The 27,249-nt window shown below is 35.3% G+C and overlaps 1 protein-coding gene across 1 annotated transcript; it reads left to right on the top strand.

Annotated features, from left to right (window-relative positions):
• Positions 1-1,788: 1,788 nt before the first annotated feature.
• On the top strand, positions 1,789-9,144 carry LOC106116343 (kynurenine/alpha-aminoadipate aminotransferase, mitochondrial). The gene is made up of 7 exons (XM_013310131.1): positions 1,789-2,173; positions 5,701-5,869; positions 6,179-6,362; positions 6,617-6,877; positions 7,027-7,206; positions 7,769-7,966; positions 8,132-9,144. Exons 1-7 carry the CDS (start codon positions 1,930-1,932, stop codon positions 8,348-8,350), a joined length of 1,455 nt encoding a protein of 484 aa, XP_013165585.1. The 5' UTR covers positions 1,789-1,929; the 3' UTR covers positions 8,351-9,144.
• Positions 9,145-27,249: the final 18,105 nt, after the last annotated feature.

The following is a 27,249-nucleotide window of genomic DNA, read 5'->3' as shown; positions in this document are numbered from 1 at the left end:
GTACGTATCCCACTAAAGTCATATTGTAACGTAGAGATGTCAAGAAGAGACGTCCATTGATTGTTTCAACCATTCAGTAATTAAGACATATTGTTATCTTTGTCTTTTTAAAGAAAATTAAAAGGATGGCAATATTTATAGTTTAATAGCGCAGACCCTTTTGTACATGATTGAAACTCAGTACATGAAGTATGTCATTTTAGTTTATTTAAAAAACAAGTCTTTTGTTTATCTATCAGAGAATTCCCTCCGCCGAGCGTGACGGTGACGCCATCTGCCAGCTCCAGTTCTACGCCTGCTCACACCAGAACTGTCAAGCCGTGAAAGCAACGTCACCGCCCGAAGCTAATGGGAAATCAATCATATAAATATTATACGACAAACTTATCTGACCCGGTGGGCATGTCAAACTAAATTACATCAGCTTATTAGTGCCCCATGTCAATATTGTCAATTTTTTTAATGTCAATCGAGAAGTTGTTAAAACGACCTTGATGAAATATTGCTGGCCTTTATTTGTATTGTCTCGAGTGTCACCATGTCTTAGTATGTTTTACATATTATCTGACAGTAATGTCTCTCACCGGCTCAGATAAGTTTGTCGCACTGTACAATATATGTAACACCATCGTTTACGTGAAATATTAAATATTTTGACTTGATCTTAATGAAGATTAAGTTTCCAAGAATTTAATGAATTACGTAAATAGACAATGATAAGTCTGGAGATAAATTTGAATACATGATTATGTAGAGCACGCTGCGATGTCACATACGTATATAATAAAATGTAATATGTACATCAATCAAATATATTGTTTTTACTCATTTTTTTTTTATATATCATAAGGCGGCAAACGAGCGAACGGCTACCTGAAATCGCTGAAATAGCGAAGTGACCGTTGCCCATAGACATACGCAATTGCATATGCGTTGCCTACCTTAAATCGACGGATGAGAGGATGCACAGAAAGAAAATATCTTCCCTTTCCATGCATCCTCTCATCCGGAAAGTCCACTTCCACTTCCCATCCTTTCCTTATAAGAAAAAGGGTGGAAAGGGAAAAGGACTGAATAAGGCCTCCGGGACGCACACTGATCAGACGAAACGCGGAATTGCTTCCACTTGACGCCTGTCTTCTGTGTGGTCGTGGTATTTCACCGGGCGTGCCGGGACAATTCGTGCGAAGATGTTAAAGCGGGCTCTACCACTGTTATATCATTCTTTTTCCAATAAAATCAACGAATTCATCAAATGTACATTTTGATAAATTAGTTGCTTTCATTATTTGTCGCTTAGTTGTTTTGTTTATTTTGCGTATTTATAATCTTGGTTTAAAAATAATGAAATCATGATAAATTACAATTTTTTATCGGAATAATTAAAGAAATTCTGACTGATTCGTCTAGGACAGAGTTGAAGGACTCTACAAATTTGTCTATAAAAATTTGTTTATCTTATAATTTACATGACATTTACATAGAAGGCTTTCAAATAAAACTATACATGTTTGTTTGCGAATCAGATATTCTATTATAAATTCACCGAAAAATACATATTTAAACAAATATAAAATCCCATGAAAGTAAATATTAAAATATCATGTGTATCAATTTTGAATATCATATTTCTAAAAGTTACATTTTAATTAATCTGATTATAAAGTTGCAGGAGACAAAGTAGCGGGTAACAGCTAGTTGTGTGATAAATGATTTTGCTAAAAAAAATGATATAATAATTATCATAACACGATATATCGCGGGAGGGCGCGGGAGGGCGCGGGAGGGCGCGGCGCGCGAATACAATTTGGCACATTGCTTTGCGGGGCTCGGTCGTGTACATATATACGCACACAGATAAATAACTCGAATAAATATATTACAAATAAAAACACAAGTTAAACATTATACTAGAAAGTTTCAAATAAAATGTTTTCACCATCAAAATTACGAATCAACACGAAGTTATTTAAAAAATTACTCGATTTGCGATCATGTTACGAGTTGTCCAAGATTCGATACTCCGACGATATTCCGGAAATACTGAAGTTCTACAGCGACACGCCCGCGTCCTGCCAACTGGACAAGTATCCCAAGTTAACTGAGGACGACTACACAAGGTTCATTACCAAGAAAGCTATGAAGAGGGAACCAGCTGATACAAGGCAAATAAGTAAGTATAATTTTAAATTTACACTTAATTATTCTTGTTTACAATAAGATTAATAAAGACGAGAATGTGAGATAATTACGCGGAAGAGTTTGTGTGAAATTAACAATTAAATTTACTATGATAATGTATTTGTTTTTAAACGTTTTATTAAAACAAAATGAAGAACATTTATAACTAATGTTTTTAGTTAATTATATGAATTCGTAGCTTTACCGAAGATTTGCTCGCGTTGATGTCTTAAATAGGTACGAGGCAAAGTACATATATTGATAACATATAACTACATATATAGTATGTAGTTTAAAATACTTTTACAAGTAAATATTATATATAGCCGTTTTATTTATAGTTTGTAATGTGACTAGCGACATTATTAATTGTCGATGTAAATTCATAAATTGTTTCTTTTTAAAAATTTCCGTTGATTTAAAATTCATTTCAAATGTTAATAAAATATACGTTTGTGAGGAAAATCAAGTAAATCGTGTTACAATCTGGTATAAGATTGCAGGAAGTTTGTTAGGATCCAGTATTTTGTAGACATGTAAGAAAGAATTTAAAGTTTTTTACTTATGGCTGACAAAAACTAGTTGTGTGCGCCGACGAGTGATACTCGACTCGAATCTCGCAGACTGTTGGCTGATTACAGACTGGTGTTGTTATTACATTATTCAACTGCTCTATGTTGTTTAAAAAGTCTTCAACGTGTCTGTAAAAAACTATATTTCCTATTATCATAAAAGTATAAACAAAACCTCGGTTTTTACAATAATGAGTTAAACAAAATAATTTTTTTCTAGTTCTACTGCTGTATGTATCTATCAAGGACAGCCTCTTCCTTTCATTATTCTATTATTCTAATTTTACAACATTTTTCTAGCATGGCACTTATTTCCTCGCAAATTCACCATCGTGGGACTAAGTTAGAAAAAAACACCTATGTTACTCTCGTATACATCCTACTTGCTATATCTAGTAAAAGTTCTGTCGAAATCGATCCAGTCATTTCGTAGTTTTGATCATACAGACAGACAGATATTTTATTAAAATTACGTACGGACATTCTAATTTTATCAACTTTATAGAGAAGTGCATACTCGCAGAACTGCTTTCTCTGCACATAAGTTGCACACCTAGTTCAATTTAATTACTTTTGCAACAGAACGTTTATATTCTATGTAGTAGTTATGTCCTTCCGTTTTACTTCTTGCTACACGTACAAATATTTTTAATAATTAATTGAAAAAAAGGATATTGTACAATAACAGACATTAGAGTATAAATATTTGTCTGCTTATCTTACTTCATACTAATATTATAAATGCGAATGTTTGGATGTATGTTTGTTAGAAGAATGAGAAACATTATGAGCGACCTTCATGGATCTTATTGAAATTTGCTTCACTTAAATGTTGTAATAATAAATAGGCTACTAATTATGTTTTTTATTTAATTTCCGCGCACAATCGCGGTCACATCCAGTTTGTTTATATATTAAAAAACTACTACGCACTTTACAGACGGATATAATATATTCGAAACAAAGTATATTAACTAAATTAAATATTAACATATCGAAACTGGTTGTGATATGTCGGTGCCGAATAGTAAACATGTCGGGACGGTGACAGACCGAAACACATTCAAGTCTGCTCAAATCTGCGATTCTATTTTTTTATAAGCAACCATTCGATTTTTTCATACATAAATTTCACCTATCTTGGTAACAGGTTGTTGACTTTATTGTCCAATACCACAACAATTACATAATCACGTGAGTAACTGAGAGGGGTAGGCAGAGAGGGACTACCATTGGGAGCAACCTTGACACATCTTTTTTGCTTCGATCACATTCATAAATCAAGATGTCTCATAGCGTACTTTTTACAATTATTTTTTATTTAAAAATCAGATAAAATACAAGAAATAGAATAACATTAGAAAGAAATACAAGTATTAAAAAGCACAATTTATTAATTTGCTATTCGACTGCGACCGCGACTTTGAACTTTTTATTTCCAGACAATGACAATGAACCTGTTCTCGATTTTAGAGCGAGAGACCATTTTATTATTCAATATTATACATTCCATTAGAAATCAGCATGAATAAATATCACATACTAATATTGATTGATACATCGTTTTAGTTATTATAATAATGGCCAGCTTACATTATGCCAGTACAGTAGGACAGTAGCAAAATCAGCAGAATCCAAACAGTCCAGGTCACCAGCGCTTCTAACTGCGTTATGTATACCAGACTTAAAAGATGACGGCACACCACGCCCCCTATCGACCACCATCGATCATTAAAAAACCAGTTTAGGAATGATGCAAGCGGTCATTCAGCTCACCTTGACATTTACAAAATATTCTAAAGATGTATATAGCTATAACATTCTAATAATAACTAGTTTTATTTTTGTGAATCCTGACTTTCAACTCCAAGCTAAATCGTTTTACACATAATACATTGAAAAAATTACAACAATCTCGACTGTGTTGAATGAAAACATATTTAACGCCATCTATCCAATATGAAATACATTCCAACACTTTTAACCTACAGACCTCCAGGTACAAATGTAAGCTGGTAACAAAGGTCGTCAATAGATGTCACTACGCGGCAAGCAAAGCATTTTATTTCAAACCTGTGTCGCATCTCAATTTAAAATAGGAACGTTTTTGATTTGTTCCTTTGATGAAAAATCTTATTGATTAGGACGGGTGGGGTGTCATTAGAATCTTCCCCGGAGTGTTATACGCAGTATTACATCGGACGTAAGGAATAAAATTCTAGATTAGAAAAAACGATGTTAATTGATAAACAGAAATCTCTCGAAACGTATTTAATTAAAATTACGTTATCTGACATATAAAAAACTGGTTAATAGTTATTGTATAATAAATTTTAGAATGGACAAGGACAAATAAAGAGATAATTCGTATGTTTCGCGAGATGCAGCTGCTGAGGCGAGATTTGATAATAATGTTATGTATTACACAAACATATGTATATATAAACAAGAACGCCAACGCCCACATTACATTACATAATATTGATTAATAGCAACGAAAATATATCAATCAGTTGCAAACATTTTTCTTGAGCAAGCAAGTTCGAATCTAACCTTAAACATTTGAAATATCAAACTTCTCTATACAAAAGTTCATGCAGCTTTTGTCCACTTTACTTATGAAATCATTACTCATGTTAACATGTTATTTATTCATGTCCAGACTAGATAAACAAATTCATATTTACTTTAAATAATTCCGGTAACCAAAATTATTCAAGTCACAAATTAAAGTATCCAAAATCTCAGTACCTTTTGTAATTAACTATAAATAAAAAGTAACTCAATATTATAATTTATCATAAATATCAAGTACAGTAAAGAATACGGAGCAAGAGGCTGCAGATGTCGTTTGTTTAAAAAACATCAATGTCCTAAGTTACTCGCTAATGTAATTAGTGTAGAGGTCAGGAATAGGGTCAGTATTAACCCCGCAGTAATTCCGCAGCGAAGTTGGCGTACAAGTTGGGCAAGCAGGTGATCTCGCTGGCGGAGGGCATGCCCAACGAGGAGATGTTTCCATTCGCGCGTCTGCAGCTGAGTACCAAGACGGGCAAGGACCTCGTGCTGGAGGGTAGCGAGCTCGCCGCCGCGCTCCAGTACATGCCCTCGCAAGGGTAACCGCATCTATCTATTTATTATACACGAACACACAAAACATAAATTATGCAACATTAATAAAAGTAATACAACACAATAAAAGACTACCTAAGACTACGCTAACGGCATTATCTTTACTTTACTATCAAAATTTCAGGTTCATCACCACATTGTCACAGTAAGATTGGACCAAAGCTATGTTCTTTCACAGTTAATATTCACTATTGAGACTGGATTCAATAGGTCCCGAGGACACATATAGTCACCGCGCATCTCAGACTCTATACTGCCCAAGTTACTGAGATCAAAGTGTCTCCTGTGTCCAGGTACCCGGCGCTGTTGACGGAGCTGCGGTCTCTGCAACGAGCTCTGCACCGCGCGCCTGACACTCACGATGTGCTGGTCACCAACGGCGCTCAGCACGCTATCTACCAGTGCGCTGACATGCTGGTGGAGCCCGGCGACCCTGTGCTACTCAGCGAGTACACATACACCGGCGCACTCTCTGTGGTCACTACTTCTCAACTTTTGAATCGTTAATTCCTTCATCGGAATTTATTACCACAACTTATTCACAGTCAAAAAACAATATTTTTTAAGTTCCGATAGATTCTTAAGTAAAAAACTTTGCAAATACCAAAAAGTATCAAGAAAATAATGGCACAGACAAGAGAACATTGAAAGATGCTCTATTAACAAGACATCCTCTTGTTCGTAGATCAACTAGGACACAAGTACTAAGATAACATTTCTTAACATTTCAGCTGAGACCATACGATCCTGAACTGATCCTAATCCCAGAAGACGAGAGCGGGATAGTGCCCGAAACGCTGGAGTCGGTGCTGGAGAGTCGGCTGATGCGGGGCCTGAAGATGCCCAAGCTGTTGTACGTGGTGCCCACCGGTAGTAACCCAACAGGCCTCGTCATCCCTGAGCACAGGAAGAAGCAGATCTACGAGTTGGCCTGCAGATACGACTTTCTTATCTTGGAGGACGATCCTTACATGTTCTTTAATTATACTGGAGTGAGTTTCTCTGTTTTCCTTTTTTGGAGCTTGAAATACATGAAAATATGTTTTGGGACATGTATAGTGGAAACTAAAGGTTTCACTTTTGAAGAATTTCACCAGATCTTACGAACTCTGATGTTTGAAATGTTTGACCTGTGTTATAGATACGCACACCTTCCTTCCTCTCGATGGACGTGTGCGGGCGTGTGTTGCGGCTGGACTCCGCCAGCAAGGCGTTCAGTGCGGGCCTGCGCCTGGGCTGGCTCACCGCGCCCGCTCCCCTCGTCGCCCGCGCCGAACTGCACTCGCAGGCTGAGCTGCTGCATCCCTCCACACTATCTCAGGTAACGTGTTGGCCTTCATGATTTCACTACGATTGCAACACCTGAAATTAGTCTTAGTTTAGTTAAGTATTCAAATCTGTTGCAATTTATTTTGATATTAATTTAACCTTAATTCACTATACGAAAATATTTTGATCACAAATTTGGACGATAAAAATGTTGCGTGATCTGCACACAATAATGTGGATGACGACACATTCGATACGTTGCTCTGTGATATGAATATTGTCTGCAAAAAACGCCATTTGCATAATTAAGTTATAAAACTGGATTTAACCAAATAATCATCTGACGCTTGTCATTGTTATTACATTTGATAATATAAACGAGTGGCACACTCTCGCTGATAAGATACTAGTGTTATCATTTACATAAATATTATTAAAAATCTGGCCTCTTATCGTTACTGATCAATTATGTAAATGTATAATATATTTGTTGTTTGCATTTTGCTGAAGCTGTAACATTGTAATAACTTTCATAAGCACTAAGGATACTGAACATCCTCCTTCGAAAGGTGATAAATGTCGATAGGATAACAGGTTAGCACACACGTTTGCAGGCAATAATCCTGCGCGTGTTGTCTGACCGCGCCGCGCTGGCCGAGCACGCTGCGCGCGCGCGTGACTTCTACCTGGCGAGACGCGATGCGCTGGGTGAGGCCCTGCAAGTGTTGCGCGGGCTGGCTGACTGGACACCTCCGCAGGCCGGCATGTTCTACTGGCTGAGGGTGCACGGAGTTGATGACGTTTACGATATGGTAAGGGAAATAAGTCAAAAATATTTGACAAAACTTCAATCTTAATATAGACAAAGATGGAGATTTCTTACTCTAGCAATTAGTTTTCATTACTCTTTACCGATTTTGCTAAACTTAATAATTATTTAAGCTACATTTGTGTAAGTGATGCGATATTACTGTAAGGTCTTCCACCGCGCGCTGTCCCGCGGCCTGCTGTTGGTGCCGGGTCAGGCGTTTATGTTTGACTCCGCGCAACGCTGCAGTCACCTGCGCCTTACATTCAGCAAACTGCCGCTGCACCTCATGCCCGAGGCGGCGCTGCAGCTGCGTGACGTCATATTGGAGGAGCACAAAGTGGCAGAGCCGAGACGCCGCGCTGCCGCGCCACCTAGAAGCAGGTAGCGACATTAATACACTCAAGAATTTTTTTATAAATACATATTGTTATTTCGATTTCTTATAAGATATTGTAATGCTTTGCTAAAATCTTTTAAGCATGTTAAGCACAAAGTGCTCCATTTATTTTTATCGCAATCACAATCGTATTTCGAATTATTACATTCAGAATAATTTGTGAATGATTACAAACAGAACGTACTTACTATCCGTATGGTGATACTAGTTACTAAATAAGTTTTTTTTTAATTTACATTTTATAGAGTTATTACGAAGTACCTTATGATAAAACATAACATATATTTTAAGTTTTGGAGACGAAAAAAATACGAACCGAAATTTTTACCAGATTATGTCGAGATTTACCAGTGTTTAATGCGAAAGTGCCATCTATCGTCGCCATTATTAATCGTTACAAAGTTTTTTTTTGGAATTTGTACATAGAATCTTTTTAAATATCAATTCAATTAAAAATAAACTTATAGTAATAAGTTATATGAGCACATTGAAAATTTATAATTGTACATTATTTTCTTCAAATTGTATCCGCTACTCAACACTAGATGTCGCTGAAAAGTTTAGAACTAAAAGCTTACCAACGGAAAATGATGCAGCCCGTGTAAAGTTGTTATCTTAAAATTTTGAATTGAGCGGAAAATATTATATACCACAATCAATAGTTTGCTTTATGTACTTAACGCAATTATTTGTATAATATATTATGTAAGTATGTTTAATTAGTATTTATGTTGAAAGAGTTTCAAAATGTAAATGAACCTTAAACTATTAAAGTGGTTGTAAAATTATTGATTTTTGGTTTTAATACAAATGTAAAAGATTTTGAAACAAATGGCTATTATAATTATATTTTTTTCAAAACGGTTGACGTTTAAAGAAGAAATTTGTTAATTAAAATCATGATAACCTTGAGTCAACAGTCAAATTAGCACAGCAGATGGTGCGCTATATTTGCGAGACGCGCCTTCACGTAACGTCGACAGAAATTAGCATTAAAAAAATCTGCAGCGGCACAGAATACACAAACAAATCTCATATTTACGAAGGCTGCGGTGCGGGGCTTCACAAGAAGCGATTCCACAGGAAACTTCAGAAATGTATAGATCTGCCTTCTTTCAATAAGTATAGATGCGCGTCAATTTTAAAATTCATTATGGAATCACTTCAAAGCGAATGCACTTTTGTGAAGCCCCTCTTGTGTCGCAAATATTTGTGTTACACTCTGTGCATAATTATTATAAAAATGTCAACTTCTCTGTGACGCGCAACATCACGTCACTCTATTGCTCATTAGCCACTTCATTAAAGATACGGTAATTCCTCTTTCAAGTCCTTCTCTTGCTAGTGTACTCCTGTCGGGTCAAGTATGGTAATTAAATAATAAGACTAGAAGCAAGCTAGTTATCTTGTTGCGCCTTGCCAGTTGCCAGTTGCCAGTTGCCGCTGCGATCTGCCAGCGAACATCCTCAATAACTGCTTAGTTAGCGTCCGCTGCTGTCTGCACAGACTATCTGCAAACAGAGAGTACTCGTACATATGTAGCTAAACATTAAAACAATAAATAATAAGGTGAAGACACTTGTTTATATCACAGTTTGCTTTATGCTAGGAGCATTTCTTATTTATTTATTTCTGAATATGTTATGTATGTTAGTTGTTTAATCACTTCTGTGTTGTAACTAACGCATCTGTAAAACGTCTCTATGATGTTATCAGGTGTATGATCCAACTGTCTCTTAACTTTGCTTTCTATTGTAACTGAATAATATAAATGTAAACGTCAGAGAAAACTTTATAATTACTTTATTAGTATTAAAGTAACAACAAGTAGTCTCTGTGGTTCATTACTCTGTCCACACTTTCTCATTATTAGCGCAAAGAGTTGTTTTATTCCGCCGGCGCGAGTTAGGGCACAATTTCCTTCACCTCTTCCCCAACACCTTATCACTTCATTTTTAATCGTAACTCATTATCACAAGAGCTGTTTTTCTTTAGCACAATTATCTCGGAAAATCAGACAGTTTACTGTTAAGAGAAATAACTGAAATTGAACGTTAACAGTGTTGAATAAGGTTGATGTTTATTTGGTCGTGTTGTGTAGAGGAACGAAAGCTGTTTAAGAGAACGATTGCTCAGAATTAAGGAAATAAGCAGTTTTAATTGGCGCGCGATTATTCGAGAGCACGTTCCCCGTGTCCCCCGCAGCCTCCCTCAGCACCCCCGCGACCGAATGAGTTGAAGATTGGCTTTAATGAACGCTGAATGTTGTGTTGTGCGGAGTGAGCGGCCCCGCGCTGCGATTGACTGCAATATTGCATTAGCAAGTTATTTGCACGATTTTCTGCAATAATTAGTTAGTAATAAGTTTAGTTTATTGGCTACATCTGAATTGTTAGTTACTATAGTCATGATGTAATCGAACAATGGACAAAGCATTAGGTCGATAATGGAATAGTGACCATATTTACATACTATATAACGCGTTAGTTGAAATGCAAAGTTCTACAATCCTTTTGATGCCTATACAATGGCTACAAATACTATTGGTGAAATAAAATACATACAAACTGACCGTGGATTTTTGAGTCCAAACCCTCCGTTTAAACCATGTTCTTATCTCTGTGTTGTTAAAGATAGTGACTGAGCTGACGATATGTTTTATATAGAGATTTTGGCCTCAGAAACCCACAGTTAGATAGTTATCGAGCTTACTCGAGACTTGCGATATCTTTGTGTAACATATCTGTCTTGTTTCCCGCATCTCGAGTGTTTCTTTCAAACACGTGCGCTGAAGAGGCTTAATGCTTTATTAAGATAATGACAAATTCTGTGCAAAAATCAACTTTATTCTTATGTATTAGAGTTGTAAATATGAAAGCAGATATTCTAAGTATTTGATTCTATTAACTTGTTGTGCAAAACCGACAAAAATTGTATTACAAATTTCAACTTGCTATTACTCTCATCACTAGAAAATCTTTATTACTTTAGGTTAAAGTCTAATTTGGCAGTAAAATTATAAACAGAAGAGCAGTAATATGTTTGTAAACAGGAATACTATTGTTGAGAGGCGTTAGTTTTGACACAAAACATAATTTTTTGCGGTTTAAGTTGTTTGCGCAAAACATCGAGGACGTATTGTTGTTGCGGGCTTGTTTCACATGCAGCAGCGGCGGCGGCGGCGGCGGAGCGGATCAAGACGTGTTGAACTTCAACAGTGGGATTAACACGTTTTGATACAATGACACCGCGCGGCGACTGTGAAGGATTACGTGATAATTAGAAGTGCGTATTGTTGAGTTGCTTTGCTGCGGCTCGTGTGTTTGACCATACGATACGATACTTATAACAAAAGAGCCAAGCTACTTGCACATGCTTACATTACTTCCTAACTTACGTATAGAATTATAGTCATTTCAGTTATAATTCTGGGTTGGCATAGTTATGTGTAGAACTGAAGTAAACTCAATTCATGTTTCAAAAATATTTTTAAGCAATATCATTTTTGTCACAGTTTGAATATAGATGTGATACAGGATGTATTAAAATTGTATTAATTATGACTTTAAAAAATGCAAAGTCGGTGTTACAGTATCCTAAGAGAACTGTAACTCCGACTTTGCATATTTATTCAATCAAAGGTCTTTTACATTATAACTCGGGTGCAATAAATTACGTTTAAAATTAGCAATAGTTACTAAGTTATCAAGGCTACTTACATCCTGAGCGGCAGTTATATCTTCGGTCGTAGTTTCCAATGACGAGGAGACGAGAGAGGATTTTCTTACGACTAATTATAAGAAATGAAATTGAGAGAATGGCGGAAGGCGCGGGGCTGAGGGGTGATGCGGGGGAGGGGGTGGTGGAAATGGAAAACTTAATGTGATTAACGGCATTCGTTCTTTGTGTAGGCTACGGCGCGTAACAATAGCGGTAGCGTTTTTAGTTAATATACTCTAACTCGTTAACTTTAACTCTGTCGTAGATAACCACTGACAAATATTTCACAAAACTTTATAGGTAGCAATGTTTTTACAAAGTTGATAAAAGGGATGACAATAGATCAATTTCAAGTTGCAACGCTTGTTAGTATTGTTTACCTCTGAACTCACTTTACAAATATACCAAGATGGCGCTGATCTCTCCCGCCTCCGCTTGTAACTCACGCCCCCGTCTTGTGCTAAGGAAGCTGCATTATGTAGGTAACAGAGTGTTTGCAAGACGTTTGTCTGATCAACGATTTCCATCACATTTGCTGTGCAGAAATCATTTCCTTGTTACTTTGTTGGTAATTAGTAATATTTGTTAATGGAAGTTTTTGATGTTTTATGGAATACTTACGAATAGAACCAGAGATATGTCGTAGTATTTCAGTTTCATACATTAAGCAACAATCACATTAAACATAACTAAGTTTTATTTAAAAAAACAGTGCATTATTATAAAAATATACGATATAGCTTTTCAAATATAATATAGTTTCAAATAAGACAAACTTTTTGTTGCGTTAGTATCTACATAAATACCTACTTCTAAACGAATATCAAAGCTTCTTTTGTACTTAAAACGCGTAATATGACCCTGAAAAACAGTACTGCGACCTCCCGCTGAGTGCATCCCTAAGGGCCCATTCAGACTGGGATTATGTCGCGGTAATGTGAGGCAATCATGTGATTAACACCTATTGCTATAATACCACGACACGAAAATATCGCTGACAAATATAACACATATAAACTTAATCAAATACTATACATTGCGATTTTTGTATATAATATTCATCGTATCACAAAATGTTGTAATACAAAAGCAGCAATGGAATTCGTTCAGATCAAAGAATACGTATCTATCACGGTGAGGGTATAATGTCGAATTTCACGGTATAATAATGAGCGATAAAAATATACTGAATGAATGGCGCATACAGGATGTTCAAACATTTTATTCGGGGAGTCCGTTTGATAGCAAAATTTTAAAGAACAGAATATAACAATACTTCGTAAATAAGGCAATAATGTACGAGGACGAGAACTTTCAATAGTTTTAAAACTATATTTCTTACACACCTCTTCTGTCCAACGTAAAAAATGGCAACAGGAAAAGTGTATTGCAACAAAAACCGCACTTAAATAAAACCGAAAAAGTTACTTATTCTTAATTAATTTCATTTAAACATATTAGTTTAATACAGCACGGAAAGTTGGTAACTAAGTTATTTAAGTTGAGATTGTTTCTGACCGTCCTAAACTAACAAGCGTCGGCGTAACCGAAAGAGATTTTAGTTACGTTAATTAAATCAGTTAAAACGTTACATTCATTAAACTGTGAAGTTAAACACTTGAAGTCTTTAAATAAATTCTTTATCTCAATTGTTGACTATTTTATTATATAACTAATGCAAGTTTTCAATGTCAAAAACTATAACTTAGGGAAAAAAATGTGCACTAAAACTCTAGTTGCTAAATCCCACATTTTAACTAATTATATAACTTTGATTGTTATACTAATTTCATTAATATAACAATAGCCTTTTCTTAAAATCTAACAATGACAATTCTCTGCAAATATTTAGCTAGAAAAAATCTGGTTGAATTTAGTATCCCCCTGTGTATAAGGGCGCGGACAGAGTGCGCGTCGGAGCGTGTGATCGCTTCGTGCGAACGTCCCGCGTGCGGATTATTGTATTAACTGTTCACGTCTTTATATTCTGCCGCAGTCGCCGCGTCGTTATGATGCGGAAATAGCGCCTGATGTGTTACAAGCCTGAGATATAGTTAATCGTCTTTTATTCAAATAATCGAATCAAATAATATGAGGGTATTAAATTATTCAAACTTTCGTGAGACATTATACTAAACTGATATATAAACACGGCTAAACACTCACTACTAGTCGGTGCCGCCACCGGACGTATATACGTGAGTGTTTAGCCGTGTTTGTATATCAGTTTAATATGAGGGTAATTATATATTCCACAATAGACATTTATATCTTACTAATAGAAATACAAATGTATGTATGGATGAATAGATGGATATCTGTTATAAGGTATCTCCAGAACGACTTTATGAAAGATGTAGAACGTTGCCTAAAATATCACATAGGCTACTAAATATTTTTTTAATTCCGCGCAGACGGAGTCGCGGGCGACAGAAAGTTAAGCCATATATGAAAGTGGACATTTAAACAGTTATTTGTTACATACTAAAACAGGGCAAAAGCTCTAGAATACGATTTTAGAACCTTTTACGTATTAAGTTTACTCTACTTTATCATTGAAAGCAACAAGTAGCAATTTCTGCACTTCCTTATTAACACAATAATATGAAAAGTGGACAGATAATTAATAGATAATTAAACTTAAAAAAAATTACAGCAATCTCATCCCTAGATAACAAAGTGGACATTAACATAACGCGACTTGTGTAAGTGGTCACCGCGGGCTGTGTCCCGAAGACGTCACTCATGTCTGTTCAATTTAGTCGCCTAACGCCGGAGAGATGATCCGTGATACATCCGCCTTCACAAATACTTCTTGTTTCAACCTTAGTGTTGGCCAATGAATAATAATAAGTTTCATATTATTTACATAGTTTAGTACTAATTACCTTTACGCAGTGGTTTTACGAAACGATGTCTTGTTTCTTTCTATTTTTTATAAGATGGTATAGTCCTTACACAAAGTAAGAGAATCGTCAAAAATGTAAGAATTGTTACTAATTTTTAAAATTTTCATTTGGGAACATTTTTAGCCTCTTTTCTCATTACAATATTTTTTTTAAAACGATAGTGTATTTGGCCGTTATCTTTTTGTGTTGATTATAAAAATAAAATGACATATCGATACATCGACATGATGCAGCACATCACTATGCGAGGAGAGGCGGGAGGGGAAGTGGGAGGTGAGAGCGCGAAATTGGAGGAAACTTTCGCGAGGGAAATGAAATGGGATTGATAAAAATTGGAAGCAAGCCGCCCGCGCAGGGCCGGACTTCATATTATATTAACATTTATTCTACACCAGAAAAATCATTCACTATTGATGCTTTATGAACGAACATTGAAAATATTAATAATTTGGAAAATACAAAGTGACTGTAATAAACATGTAAAAAGAAATATTTCTTTCAAAGTATTGCTTTGTTTAATATATTTAATAAACAATATTTAATTGGTACAAAATTGTCAACATTATCTTTATTAGATAATTTATTCTGCAACTAGTACAACAAAACATGAATAAATTGTTATCATCACTAAGACCTTTTGTATCAATGCCAAAAATTTAAATATAATAGTTACAAAAGGAAAAAAGTTAAAATTACATTGACTAAAAGGCAATACAAAGTTGATTCAGATGGGAGAAAACGAAGTTATTTGTAACAATAGCATCGTTGCGAATGCGGCCCTGCATCTCGAGGGCTCGAAATTCACTTAGCTTCGTTTGTCGAAGCTTTTCGCCTCTTGAAACTTTTCAATAGCCCGGAATCGAATTCAGGCACCCCCCGCACCCCCCGCCGGCACCCCCCGCGAGACCCCGCACACACCCCGCGCCCCCCGCGCGCACCCCTCACCCACCTGGCGAGTGCATGTAACGTGTGTACGGAGAATGTTTAAAACATAGCACCTTTGTGAGTCGACGGAAAAAGAAATCTGCAAACGTTACGTTTGGTAAAGTTTCCGATGAATGCGTCAAGTCAAGTTCATTTAGTTTCGATTCAAATTAAGTCAACATTTAACGTTTTATTAAATACTAAAACAACAATACAACAAAATTTTATTATTACTATGAAATACACGCGTTTAGTTTGATTTTGCTGAATTTATTTGTACATTTATATTCATTTCATTGATAAAGTGTAAACTCTAAGAGTAGCAGAAGATCGTTAACAATAGGAATCTATTCATTGCTCTGTATAATATTGTAAATAAGTATAACAACATATTAAATATACATTTACCCGACATGTTATTATCATTTGCGATACAAACACGCACACAATACAGAGTTGCACACAATGCAGTGTACGGCTCAAACCTTGTAATGGTCACTTCGGTAGCTCTGTTTTTTTGAATACCGCTAGAGTAGCCATGAAATTTATCTTCTTTACGGATAAATCCACAACTATTTTGCATCTGCAATTATTTTTCTTAAACTGTCAAAGGTTTTATATATGCTATCGTCGGATTTATACTAATTTATTACATTTATGTCTAATTTGAAACGAGATCCATGCAGCCATTCTTGAAATACCTTTTGACAAACATTCATCCATCTATCTAAATTTTCGCATTTATAATATTAGTATGCACAAACATGAGAAGATTAAATTTTTTGTTATATTAACCGATTCAATAATAATATCCTATGAAATCATAACATCATTGTCCCTGTAGTACACTGTAGTAACTCTACACGTTCGAGTGGCGATTTCTTTGACAGTGGTCAAGTACCGCCATTGAAGATCATTCTGAGAATCGTCCACTGAACTCAGAATGTACTAAGTTGTTTGTGTAAATGGCTTTACTAACGCGAGGTTGCCAACATAAAGGCATTGTTCAGAGGCGTTGGATTCTCTGACTGGAGCTTAGGGATAGTAAGTGCTAAATGCTTTTGAACGTAGAAGGAGATTTTTTTTGGACATCTTTTTTGTAAACCAGTTGATAAGTTTCGGTAAGATAAATGTAATTTTGAATGATTACTAATTTAAAAATAACTACAAGATAAGCTATTTTCATTTATTTAGAGATTTTAGTACTAGATTTAGTTTACTCTTACCAATATTATAAATGCGAATATTTAGATGGGTGGATGTTTGTTGGAAGGTATCTCCAGTACGGTTGCATGGATCTTGTTGAAATTTGGCATATATGTAGAACATAGCCTAAAACACATAAACTTTTTGTTTCACTTCGTGCAGACGGAGTCGCGGTAGACAGCCAGTTTGATTTTATATTTTCGATTCCAATTAGAGTTTATTTCTATCTTCTACATCTAAATAAGAAATCTCGTCTTTGAGGGAACATTTGCAATATTGTATCGATTTCTTTCTGTTATAAAAGCTTTGTGGACATTATTTAGTAGGATAATTACAGGTATTGTATTGTGGTGAAAATATCGCGGTGTACAGATCTATCTGCGTGGTATTGACTTGCACAAAGCGACGCCGAACTCTTTGTCGCAAATGTAATGTAACACTACGTTATTGTCTACACATTGCTACGCTCAATTTAGATAAAAAGATAAATGTGTATTCGGTCAATATTTTTTGTATTTTGATGTCTTATGATGTAGTGGACTGCCATGCCATGAAACAATGGATCCAAAACAAAATGAGCAGATGTAGTGGGCGGGTTAAATAAAAAAGCGATTTACTATATGTCTTTAATTGAATAACATTTCAAATAAAGATTAAATAAACGGCAAACATGTCGGCGACAAATTATTTTCTTGTTCCATTACGGAGCGACCCCGCGCCAATTAAAAATAGAAAAATTCAATTTCGTTCAGCGGAACATATTGGGTGAACGCCTCACACAAATGCTGCTTTTTGCGTTTTTTGCAAACGACAAGTTTGCGTTCAGACTCGGGGACTCTACACCTTATTACAAAGAGCAAGAGTGTATCGCAGCTGAGCGCAGTACATCAATGGCTTTGTTTTGCTACACTGTATACGTTTTGTATTATTTTCTTTTTCATTGTATTACATCGTTTATCCATCGCTAACGAGTCAGCGGGGCGCGTGCGAGCGAGAGCGCCGCGTGCGAGCGGGACGGCGACAGGGTGGCGCGGTTTGTTTTGTTGCATTGTGGTTTTTCGATCACTGCTCCTCAACCTGTTGGTTTTGTTTTTCTTTTTCCAAAAATGGCGGTTTGACGCGCTGCGGTCATCGTCGACGTTTTATGACATCCCTGTCCGTGTTATTGCAAATTTTATTGAAGTTTTAATTATAAAAAATGTTAAAAAAACCGTTTTTTTAAAGGTGAGTCATGTAAGATGTTTATGTAAGTTTGGGAAGCTGTGTTTCTGTGACAATTACACAAAAACTGTGTTAGCAATGCGCAGAGCGGGGTGGGCAGGGGGGTGGTGGTTGCATTGTGCCCCCTATAATCACATGTATATTAAAAGTTCGCAGATTAAGTATTGTATTGTCGCTCCACATTCGTGTTAATTTGTCTAAATATCAGATGAAGTCGAGTGCAAGGGGTGCTCATTACAAGCACTAACACGAAGATATACAACCACAATTATTAATTACTTAGTTACTGGACTTTAGAATTTTCTTTTTAACTCTCTTAAGTTTTAGAATGCTACGGGCGTATGCAATTGTCTGAATAGCAGTCAACATTGTTCTATAGTTAATAGACATTTACGACCCTTAACATCATCCTGCAATCCTTAGATTTTCACTTTTATAGAACCTTGCCTACATAGAGAAGATGTAATATGTCTATAAATATAAAACCAAACAAGTTTGAATATTAATGCAAATTTCACACCCCTTTAAAGTATATTTTATATAATAAAGGTACCTTATTTGAATCACTAACCAGATCAAATATCAATCTAAAAGAACTGCATGCGTTCAATTTGCGATGTAATTGCGAACCGTTTAATTTGTTAGTCGCGCTTGTAACAGCGCGCTTTGCCCCGGGCTCAGATCGTAATAACAATATTAGTATACGACAACGCACACTACAAACTACCCCGCGACCATCTCACCTAACTATCCCTTAATCTAAAATCAGTTTTTCAATTCAACATGTGATGTGTTAAGTGAAAACTCATTTTAACTACAAATGTAGTTATGAATTTTCATACTTAACAATTATTTCGAGTGCCGTCTACTGCTGTTTTATATCGTAAGATTAATCTTACTAATATTATAAATGCGAATATTTTGATGGATAGATGGATGTTTGTTTGAAGGTATCACCTGAACAGTTCAAGGGATTACGATTATATTTGGCATGGATGTAGAACATAGTCTGGAAGAATACAAAGACTGCTTATAATTTTTTTTTATTCCGCTCGGACTGATTTGCAAGCAACTGTTCTATAAATTAACAACCAAGGTTGTTTATTGCACAATAACGAAAAGAGAAGAGGAACAAAAGTATTAGCCAAAACAGTTGACAGCTTGAGTTCCTGAGATCAAAATCCCCGTTTAAAACATATTGTTATTTCCGTTTTGTTAAAGTTAATGACACGGGTATTGATATGTTTTATAAAGGAAATTTAGTCTCAGAAACCAAAGGTAACGCTATCAAATTAATGTTACGTTTAATTAGTTAACATAAGTAAATACGTGTCATGGAACAAGATTATTAACAAAACCAGTTATCTTATTATGTATTATGGAAATAACTTGAGTTTTTTTATCACATAAGGTCCTTATTAGTCGTGAGTACGGTGCCACGACAATGCAGACCCCGCGCCCCCCGCTGCGACCCCGCGGCCCCCTGCCGACCCCCATGTGTCTAATGACATGTTTCTCCGGCGACATGTTACGAACAATCTCAGTTACAATTGTGTCCGCTCTTTAACTGCTGCAGTCCTAATTATAGTGTAAGTAACATAACGTATCAAACCACATCCCTTTTACATTTGATATCGAACACCGCTCTTTAAACTCAAAGCTTGTTTGTTTGATCTCTGCTGATGTCGCTATTTGATTTTATAATTTATTACGAAAACTCTAATCCGATAAAATAAAACCAATTTTCTAGGCGGCCTTTATTTTCTGCAATCAATGTTCGATTTCGAAATTTTACTTTTAAGTTTTTTATTTATTTGATTTTAATTTAATCAATCGATCAAATGATTTTTGTCCTCTATTTCATACAAAATAGTCAAAACAATGTTTGAATCGATGAAAGTATCGAATTTGAATTTCGATCGTTAGTGAACATGTATCGCGTCGCCTCACGTCCGCTAGAGGTCGCGGCGCGCGTCGCATAGTCGATTAGTGACGTAAACATTGTCATACATGCACAGCACACAGGAGGCATGGAGGGGCTTGCTATTTTTTATTTTCTAGAAAAAGATAATTAAATATTAATTGATATGTTGATCTCATGAAACAAGATTGCTTTCTTACAGTAAGCCATCTTTAAACTTTACAGTAACGTTTTCGTTGTCCTGAATCAGAGTTTAAAGTAAGTAAATCCGCAATTTTTTTCGCAATTTCGCAATTAATTTAATGAGAGATGTTTATTCTGTTGAAAACAATAATAAAAAGCATTATAATATAATTTAGTATTTCAAAATGAGTTGATATCATAAAATAATGTTTCTAGGCCTTTCTCTGTTCTCCGTTAAATGATGTAAAATGACAAAAATTGTTCGCCGAATCACCGGCGTTTTTTAATAATTGTTTTACGCTGTAACAAATGAGTTTGAAATTGGATCGGGCTCTCGGCGCTCGGCTCTCACTGCCGCGCACAGAAATGGATGGTTAATGCGATCACAGCGAGCGGGACGGAGCTATGTGCAAACAGGGACAGAGCACGCGCCGCTCCGTGTGACACTACTGCTCGCAGGATACCGGACAGTTTGGTTTCGTAACAAACTATATTATCTGTCTTCTGCTTCATTTGTCAATGAATAGAACGAGATGCAATGCAGCTTCTGAAAATCTGCATTAGATAAAGTGTTAAGATGTGTATTTTAGTACGTAATAAATGAATTCAAAAATTACTAAACCGATTTCTAAAATATTTTTGCTTTTAGAAAGATAAATTATCATTGAGTAACATAAAAATAAAGTAATTATTTCTGTTTGGACACCCCTATGTGTATAACCTAAGTTTGTCATAATAATGGGGTATCCATTTAGGTCCTAATTGTTCTGTCCACTATGAAGCATTGTCACCCTAGCTAAATTCTAAAATTGAGATGTTTTGTTGTTTTAACTGGAAATTTTTCTGAGTTATCCGCTGATGTAATTTGAGAGTTATTTTGTATCCGAGTCATTTGAACAAATATAAAGAAATTGACAATTTTTGTAACGAAATCAAATTTGTTGCTATGGAAAGATTGACGAGGATAGCTTTTTTTATAAACGCGATGATTAAAATTAAATCTGATTTTGATAAAAAAAAAACATGGATAGGATGATTAAAAATTTTATAAAATCGTAATCTGTAAACTTCAAGTCGCGAAAATAAAGACATCTCTTTAGATTTTGTGAACATTGATCACGTCTCTGTTAATATAAAAAAAAAGTTACATTGCTATGAAAATAATATTACGATCTCTAAACTAAAGCATCAAGAAATCTATTCAAAGGGAGAACAGCGTTCATTTGTTTTGTTCATCAGTTCAACTGTTTGTTTGTATGGAATAAATTAAAATGAAATTGAATTATATAGTCATTGTAAGCAGCAAGCTGAGAGCAAATCTGTTTAAAACGAAGCGATTCCTCGACGACAAACTGCTAAGGTGTCGCTTAATCGTATTGTCTGCCGGACACTGCCCAGGGCTGGCTGCTGGGAAATGATAATGATTTGTGATGAAGATAAAAGAAAACGTACATTTTTAAATTTATAAAAAAAACTTAAAAACTAGCCTGAATCCGTAGAACAATTCAAATCGATTAACACATCACCCACATATGTACCTAAATAAAGAAATATTGCTTTTTTGTCTCTCAAGTAAAATTCAGTATTTTATTTCACCCAATCTGACTCAAAAACATCAATGTTGAAACGGTAGCTCAAACTTGTACAATGTAAAGCAGATGAGGTGACAACCCTACTCTCTTCTCTCAAGTCTTTGTTATCTGACAGTTTGTTATTGTTTATTGATTGTGTAGATTACAGTCGCTACATCTACATACATAAATTGTATAACGAACATAAACTTGTAAAACAGAGAAAACTAATGAATATTTATTGTATTTATATTTATTATCCAAATATCCAATCCATAAGAAAATCCACATTTCATAAACGCTGTATAAAAACTACATAAAGCGTCAATAGCCTAATGGTTAAGGGTACGAATTTCCGATCACGAGGTCGGAGTAAACCATATCGTAGCACAAGCCTAGAGCTTAGATGGAATGGGAAAGGAAATATTAGTAAATTTAGAAAAAAAATCTGCTTATATTAAAAAAAAAACTATACGAGCATTAATACACCTCTTACAATTCATAAGTTATCTTATTAATGAAATATTTAGAATAGTATTGAAGAATTAAGGCTTTGATTTAAAGGAAAGTTTGTTAACTTACATGACAAAAAGTAGACGTTTTGTAGTTTTTGTCAAATATATACATTACAAATAAGGATATAATATGAATTAAAATGGTCAATACAAATATCATAATCCTGTTGACAAAACTGATCTACACAATACAAATATATTTGTCAAATGTTATGTCAAATGTTGGCAGAAATCTTACAAATAACGTATTTGTATACAAGGCTACCAACATCACGCGACTTCCATTCAAGTGTTCTGAAGTACTTCAATAGATTGTCGTATGAATGGGATTGTGCTTTGAGAACTTTGAATATGAATTTGGGTTTCATCCACAAGTATCATTATTTATCTTTTATAGGAAATAAACAGTTGTGTTTATATTATTTGAATTTTATACGTTCAGTTAATTAGTAGCCTACGTGTTCTTTCTGACTATGTTCTATATCTATGACAAATTTCAGCGAGATGCGTTCAGCCGTTCTGGAGATTCTACGAGAGAACGTGTATTCAAACATTTTAATTAAATATAGCACAAGGGTTAAGTTCAATAAATGCACCAATTTCTTACAACACTATAAAGTCTGTAATAATTTAAAACAATATAAAGACGTCATCAAATTGTCAAAACTAAAATGATCAAATTAAGTCGAAAGCTCTTAACTTAATAGAAACAAGAAAAAAAACTCGTCGACAAAAAACCAACAGAAAAAAATAAGTCTGAAGTGAGCAGTTTACACATAAATATATCGGTGGCGAACTAAAAGCACTCAAAATGCCATTTCAATTTTTTTTTCACTCGAAACAACCTACAAATTAGCATCACTAATAAGCCAGTATTATTGTGAACCAATTACCGTAGACCTTACATTCGCTTTCATATTCTAAGACAATTTAAAACATTGTTAACGGAGCACAGATCAAGTTATTTTGGTAAGCCATCTTTCAAATCCACTCGACATTGGGCAGGTATTAATTTGAGAAGGTGTTATTATGATCCCGTGATGGATTGGATGACTCGACGAATATTTGTTTTGGCCCTTTTTGTAGGACGATTATTGGAACAAATTTTACATGTAAATTACCAGAATTTAAAACATTTTCACAAAACAAATAGAATAAAAGTTAGTACTGCAACAATAAAGTGCTACTTGGTTTTAAAAAGAAGGACAATCGATTGTAATAAAGGTAACATGAATAACAAGGAAAGTGCACAACCTGACCCTCACGTAGATTGGGATAAGTTTAAGAAGATGACTTAAAAATACTTGTCTCCTCAGTCAGGAGTCTGTACGATTGCTATTTCTATAACATTAACAGTTTTGTGAAGTAATCCGTGTTCAGTCACAGTTCTAATCACTGAGCAAACTTCGATCTAACTGCAGAGGAAGTGCCAAGTTGTGGTCTAACTTAGTTAAAAGCTTTGTTCCTTGTTTGATAGCCATTTAGGAGACAAGATTTTACATATATGTATGTAGCTATCTACTAAATATTATTACATTGTAATTAGGTACTTTATGTACAAATCATAGCAAATAGCCAGATTACAGTGTTAATTAGTGATTAGATTAAATTTTAAAATTGCTTTGGTTGCATTAGGGGCATCAATTCTAAATACCTATACGTCTTATGAGCGTCGCAAAGTTTTTTGCAAAGTTATTTAACTCTATCATCATCTTGTTTTACAAAATTCTCAGATTGAGTTCGTAAACTTACAATCTGAACTTCAGGTACGCGTACCGCTGAGAATATATGTTAGGCTCCGTATACACTGCATGATGATTGTATTTTACTACTTTTTACTAATATGCAGTTTATTTCAAAAAACAATTACTTTGGTTTTAACACTTCGTTAAGGAAATTAATTAGTATTTTAAAAGGTTTGGTTTGAGATAAATTACACCGACAATTTTCGGACTTTCTCAGTCACTAACAAGAAAATTGTCTTCGACCTACATACTTAATTTTTCTTGCAGAAATTCATTATCTTATTCGATCTCGGAGTATCTGCTAACAACTATTAAACTGAAAGGTTCTCGTGTTATGTATATGGGACCTATTATTATGTACGAAGCAGAACAGGTGTGATGTCCGCGCAAATCCAGTTATCTAACACTGCAGTAACGAGGTGCAGGAGCCACGCGGCGGCCACGCGGGAACACCACGGCACCGCCGAATAGCCCGCGCGTCTATAGCGCGCTGCCACATTCTGATTGCTTCCCACTTCCTACTACAACACACAGTATTTGAAAAACTTTCACATTATTCACATTTATTTTATAATTGTTACAATTTTTCGTTATATCCATTAACAGTTACTATTTTACATGATTTACTCTGTAAAAGTAAAAGCCATCATTCTAAAATTATCTCAAATATTAACAGATAAACGAATGCGGTTGAAGAATCAAATAATATTTAACTAAATGCTCAGTCCTCCTACTCCTCCTTTTTTAGAGATGTTGCATATTTTGTTTTTTAAACTCAATGAATACTGTGTTGTTTCAACTAGTACTATGCAGGTGGGCGCTAGTGCAGCGCGGGCCAAGTGCGCGCTAACTCGATTGCCGCGAGATGACCGTACCCCGCTCCCTCCTCCCAATGTTCCCCCCACAGCTATTGTCTTACTGTTTACTTACTCTAACTCGCTAAATGACGCTCGTCTACATAACAATATTTAAGGCTCTATTTACTAGTTATGTACTGAATAAGTTGTTTACTTAATCGTGTCAATCGAAAAGAAAAAACCAAAGATAACATATTAACTGATATCTGAAAACAAAGGAGGAGGATCTGATAATAAATCTGAACGATTTATTTCTAATCGTCACAAAACCTCATCAGTTTAATGAACCGATATTTAAAATCAAACCATCATCTCCGTGTTTGATATTAAATAAATTGTATCAGAAGTTTACTAAAAGGAAATAAGAAAATGATGAGTCTTGAAACAAAGAGGTTAAGTCATCAAAAGAAGCGGCTCGCCTCTTTGTGTTGATATTAATTGTGGCCGCGTAATGAGACGGGCTTTGTGCGCGGGACAGCGAGACAAGCCACACCATACTCTCGACAACTCTAACATAAATGGTAAACATTTAATTTCATTTGAAAAAAATGTTTTCTCAACATTGTCAGTCATCATTTTTCATAAGTCCTGCTTGTCAGACAGGAATAAAAATAATAAAAATATTGTAGTAAACTGAGACATTAAACAAATTTCAAGGATCGCTAAATTAAGGTAAATCGATGATTAATGACATATATTGATTCCACGTTGGGTATCTAACATTGGGAGATAGCATTATTTAGATTGTGCAGCGAGTGGTGACAACCTCGCAGCGGACAGAGACGCGGTAATTGTTGAACATCAAACACTGACATTGACAACTGAAGTAGGGTGACCACGATACTGTATGCTTGGAGACGATTATTTTCCTAAATATTAGGTAAGTGAAAAAAATATGATAAAATTAAAACGGATACATTCTTCATGAGTTCTGCAGAAAATTCATTCTGGCCATTCGCCTGATTTATTAATTAAATATTGCGCTTGCACAACACTATTAAAACTAAATTCTTTGTTAACTTACTACTTAATTCTAAAATGTTTTGAAAATCATTTGTTACTCTAGATTTTTCAAAGAGGGCTAATGTTTCGGTAAATAAAAACGATTTAATGTGAATAAAAAATCCTGTAATTTTTCAGCGTTGCACGTGGTGTTAGTACACCTCCCGCTGCGTCCGACATTAATAGCTCCCGGCCTGTTATTAATTAACTGAAGGGTTTGTCTTTATAAAGCCTCCACCGACCGCCGGCAGCGTCACCACCACACCGCGGCCCACAGCGACAATGTAGCGCCCCCGCGGAATCACATGGACGCATCGTGGTTTTACAACTTTTTTTTTGTGTTTTGTACCAAACAAATTTAGTAGGATAGAGTTTAAATAAATATACGTAAATAAGTTGTACGTAATGTCTTCTATGTTTTTTTTATAAACGATATTTGGTTTAGATTTCTTTATTATTTATTCAGACAGAATAAGAGAATATAACAACGTAATTCCTTCTTTGATAAACTCTCATAGCAATCAATAGCACAAATTATCACGTAACTTCTGAAATTAAAACATCACATAACTGGTCCTGTGCGCCGGATGTGAGCTGACCGCAGCGGGGGGTGAGAGCGGGAGGGGGCAGGGGGTCCGCTCAGAACCAATCAATGTTAGTTAATTGGCGCTTTAATGCTGCCTCATTCAACAATTACAGAGGTCGCTGTCAACTGACAGGTGAGTAGTGATGTCACATGACGTAATGTAATGTTTATCGATAAATTCGTATATCGGTAAATACTTATAAATAATTATTGTGAAATTAAACTTAAGTTTTTAGTAATAATATATCTTTTACTGTAGACAAAAATGAAGATTGAAAAAGGCCGCGTGCAGTGAATCCCCGTTGATTCTTATTCAGCCTGCGTAAAATTAGTAAATAGTAATAAAGTAAGGCACAGCGCACTGGTGAGTGCGCTGTGCCTTACTTGTGGTGTAAGTGATAAAGTGGTGACTTTAACCTGGATCCTATTCAACATAACATACAAAATGGTCAACGATATCGATATTGAACACATCACAGCCTACAAATTGTTGTATGGTCTGTGTGTATTAGCGGCCTGCCCCCGCC

This window comes from Papilio xuthus, unplaced genomic scaffold (genome assembly GCF_000836235.2).
Source record: "Papilio xuthus unplaced genomic scaffold, Pxut_1.1 DF829660.1, whole genome shotgun sequence".
Taxonomy (NCBI): Eukaryota; Metazoa; Arthropoda; class Insecta; order Lepidoptera; family Papilionidae; genus Papilio; species Papilio xuthus.
This window is presented reverse-complemented; position numbering and strand designations above follow the sequence as displayed.

Excerpts from the sequence above, each read along its gene's own strand:
- LOC106116343 (XM_013310131.1), top strand. The coding sequence starts at position 1,930 with ATGTTTTCACCATCAAAATTACGAATCAACACGAAGTTATTTAAAAAA. Across the intron at positions 6,363-6,616 it reads ACACCGGCGCACTCTCTGTG|CTGAGACCATACGATCCTGA; the intron begins GTCACTACTTCT and ends TTAACATTTCAG. Across the intron at positions 6,878-7,026 it reads TGTTCTTTAATTATACTGGA|ATACGCACACCTTCCTTCCT; the intron begins GTGAGTTTCTCT and ends CCTGTGTTATAG.